Source organism: Crocuta crocuta, unplaced genomic scaffold (assembly GCF_008692635.1).
Source record: "Crocuta crocuta isolate KB4526 unplaced genomic scaffold, BGI_CrCroc_1.0 scaffold1133, whole genome shotgun sequence".
NCBI lineage: Eukaryota > Metazoa > Chordata > Mammalia > Carnivora > Hyaenidae > Crocuta > Crocuta crocuta.
In genome coordinates, this window is record NW_027530366.1 from 896,099 (window position 1) to 899,226 (window position 3,128).

Genomic DNA, 3,128 nt, shown 5'->3' on the forward strand with positions numbered 1-3,128 from the left:
ATATACTATAGTATACATAAGCTAAATTTTAAAAATTTTATGACTGGGAAATGTTTTTAAAAATTGTATAAAGACAATCATCATAAATATCAATTAATAGTTTATTGTCAAGTTGGTTTCCATATAACACCCAGTGCTCATCCCCACAAGTGCCCTCTTCCATGCCCATCACCCCCCTTCCACTTCTCCCCACCCACATCAGTCCTCAGTTTGTTCTCAACATTCAAGAGTCTCTCATGGTTTGCCTCCCTCCCTCTCCCCCACGGTCCTCCGTTAAGTTCCTCCTAATCCTCCTATACGTGCAAGCATATGGTATCTGTCCTTCTCTGCCTGACTTATTTCGCTCAGCATAACACCCTCAAGGTCCATCCATGTTGCTACACATGGCCAGATTTCATTGTTTCTCATTGCCATGGAGTATTCCATGGTATAGATAAACCACATCTTCTTGATCCATTCGTCAGTTGATGGACACTTAGGCTCTACTTAAGTTTTATGAAAAAACCAAAGAGAAAATTTCTTAGTAAATACCCAAACTATCATTTACTATATACAGATCCTTAATGTTTTCAGAGATTTGTCAATATTTTTAAAAATCAAATTTTGAAAAAACTTTACCTTCATGTGATATTTCAGAGGATCCAAAAGATCAAACTTTACATTGCACCTCGGACAAGATCTTAGAAAAGCTGCTCCAGTTTTATAGTGAGGTGACGAGGTATTTGTACCTAAAAGAGATTAAGGACTTTTATGACTCAAATTATTTTGTAAACATTAAACAACCAGTAATAAAAGTTTAAAAAATCATTAGAATGCCTAAACTTTATGTATAATATAATTTCTATTTCATATGCTAGATTCATATTTACCTTTTGATATCATAACATGGGGAGATGCCACCGAAGGAGAGTTAGTTAAAGACAATGAAGCACAAGGACTTAGGTCAGAACCACTTTCACTGGTCTTTGGCTTTTTTGGATTAACACTGTTTACTTTAGAAGTAGAAGAACGTTTTAATATAGGCAGAGTTTCATCTATACCTACAATGATTTAAATAGTGGGAAAAATATGTGTAAATACTTTAATTAGAACATTGCTTACAAATGCTACTAAAATGGCTTTACATTTAAATTTAAGTAAAAATAATTGGAAGCTAAAGATGATATGATTGAATTATAGTATACAAATGACAGGAAAGAATGATCAAAATTTATATGCTCAATAGATAGAAATTGTACAAATAGCTATGATGAACTCCATGCATTTGAACAATTCATGTAATAAAGTTTTTATGCAAGAAAATTCTAAGAATACTTCCAAATAAAGAAATATGTATAGATAGGTAACATAAAAGAAGTCAGACTAAAAAAATCCTAAGCAAAAAAATAGTTGAAGCACAGAGAATATTCTAAGCTCAGTTCTCATGAAAAAGATTTATCTTCAGATACTTACATACCTTTGGGCTTGTAAAAAACAAAAACAACTTTTATTTTAAAAATTTAGAGAAAACCTCTAAGATACTTATAAAAAAGCTTAAGATGTCTAATGGAAAACCCAATTTGGTTCTTTTTCCACTTATTAAGAACCTGATAGGGAATAAACAAATAATTTAAACCCATTAACAAAATATAAACAACTAATCCTGAATGACAATACCTTGCACATTCATATGAAAAGGCTTAAATAGTATGACAGCATTCAAACTATATACTCCTGAGGCTAATGGTTTTGTCTTGGGAATGTAGAATGCAAATCAAAAAAACTCTCCTTTTACCTTTTTAAAGAAATTAGACTTTTACATAAAATTTTGTTTGAGGAGATTTCATTACTAAAGACAGTTTTTAGTTTGAAAACTATCACCTTTAAAGGCTAAAGAATCATGTAATTCACGGCATTTGCAAGACAAGTGGCGCTATTTAGGCTATAACCAGATCCAGCAAAAGTCCTCTTGAAAGAACTCACAACTGTACTTTGTGATAAAGATTCTAAAACTGCACATCCTATTTTAATGCTCCCAACTGTACAGTAAAAGGAGAAGCAGTAGAATAAATAACAGGAAAATGAGAATATTGCATTAGCGGGCTCCTCTGTCAATTATGTGTTTCATTCTTTAAGATAACATAGAAATGATTTTTGCCATCTTCAAGCACATGCTTACTGACAACCATACTGTAGGCACCTGGGACCGATTTCTGTGTAATGATTAATATTCTTCTCAGATACTTAGGTTACTTGAACAACCAATCAGTGCTGGTAACTGATTATGTAGCAGGCTGTACAGTAAATATAGACTGTTTCATATATAATTTTTTAAAGCATGAGTAGTTTTAAATTCTAACTCTTTAACTTAATTTCTGCTGTCTTTGGCTTATGCTGTTCACTATCTTCAACAATGCCAATAAAAATCCTATTCCCATTCTTCAAAATCAAGTTCAAATNTTTCAGAGTCTGTGACTCCCTCTCTCTCTGACCCTCCCCTGCTCACGCTGTCTCTCTCTCTCTCCTAGAAATAAAACATTAAAAAAAATTTTTTTTAAAAATGAAGTTCAAATCCAACCTTCTCCAAGACCCTTCTATGATCATTCTAGACAAGAGGCCATTAATCAGGCTTCTGAACACATAATACATATTATTATTCATAATTATCATTCTAACAACTGTTTACTGTCAAGTCCTTTAAAACTTTAATGTATTAACCATTTCTCAGTTATCTCATTTGAGCCTCAAAAAGGCCCTTAAATAAGTAGAGCAAGAATTAAAATTCTATCTCCAAATGGCTGACTTCAGGTCTGGAGAAAGAATGTATTATCTGAGAAAAATAAAAGCATATATTTCAATAAAATGAGAAAACTGAAGTATAAAGAGGTGACTTGATAAAGGCCACAAAAACCTTGGAATACAGGCTCAAATCTATACTTTCTTAATCAACTATAACCCCAATTACCATCAAGGCAAAGTTCCACTCCCTCTAGTACAACAAACTTTACAGGGGGAGTAGGCATCACTGTCTATACCCACTAGAAGCTTCAAGATTTCAGACATTTCCTATGAATAAAGACCATGTGCTTTATAAAATCAGACCTCAGACAACTATTTTACCTTCTCATTTATTTTGGTTCGTGGTTATT

The 3,128-nt window shown here is 32.7% G+C and overlaps 1 protein-coding gene across 1 annotated transcript in view; it reads right to left on the bottom strand.

Moving 5' to 3' along the window:
- Positions 1 to 3,128, bottom strand: part of ZNF280C (zinc finger protein 280C) — a 53,821-nt gene that overhangs the window by 32,026 nt on the left and 18,667 nt on the right. The window contains exons 7-8 of the mRNA XM_077766151.1: positions 870 to 1,040; positions 619 to 728 (exon numbers count right to left, since the gene is read on the bottom strand). Coding sequence (XP_077622277.1) covers positions 619 to 728; positions 870 to 1,040 — 281 coding nt within the window. The remainder of the gene's footprint in view (positions 1 to 618; positions 729 to 869; positions 1,041 to 3,128) is intronic.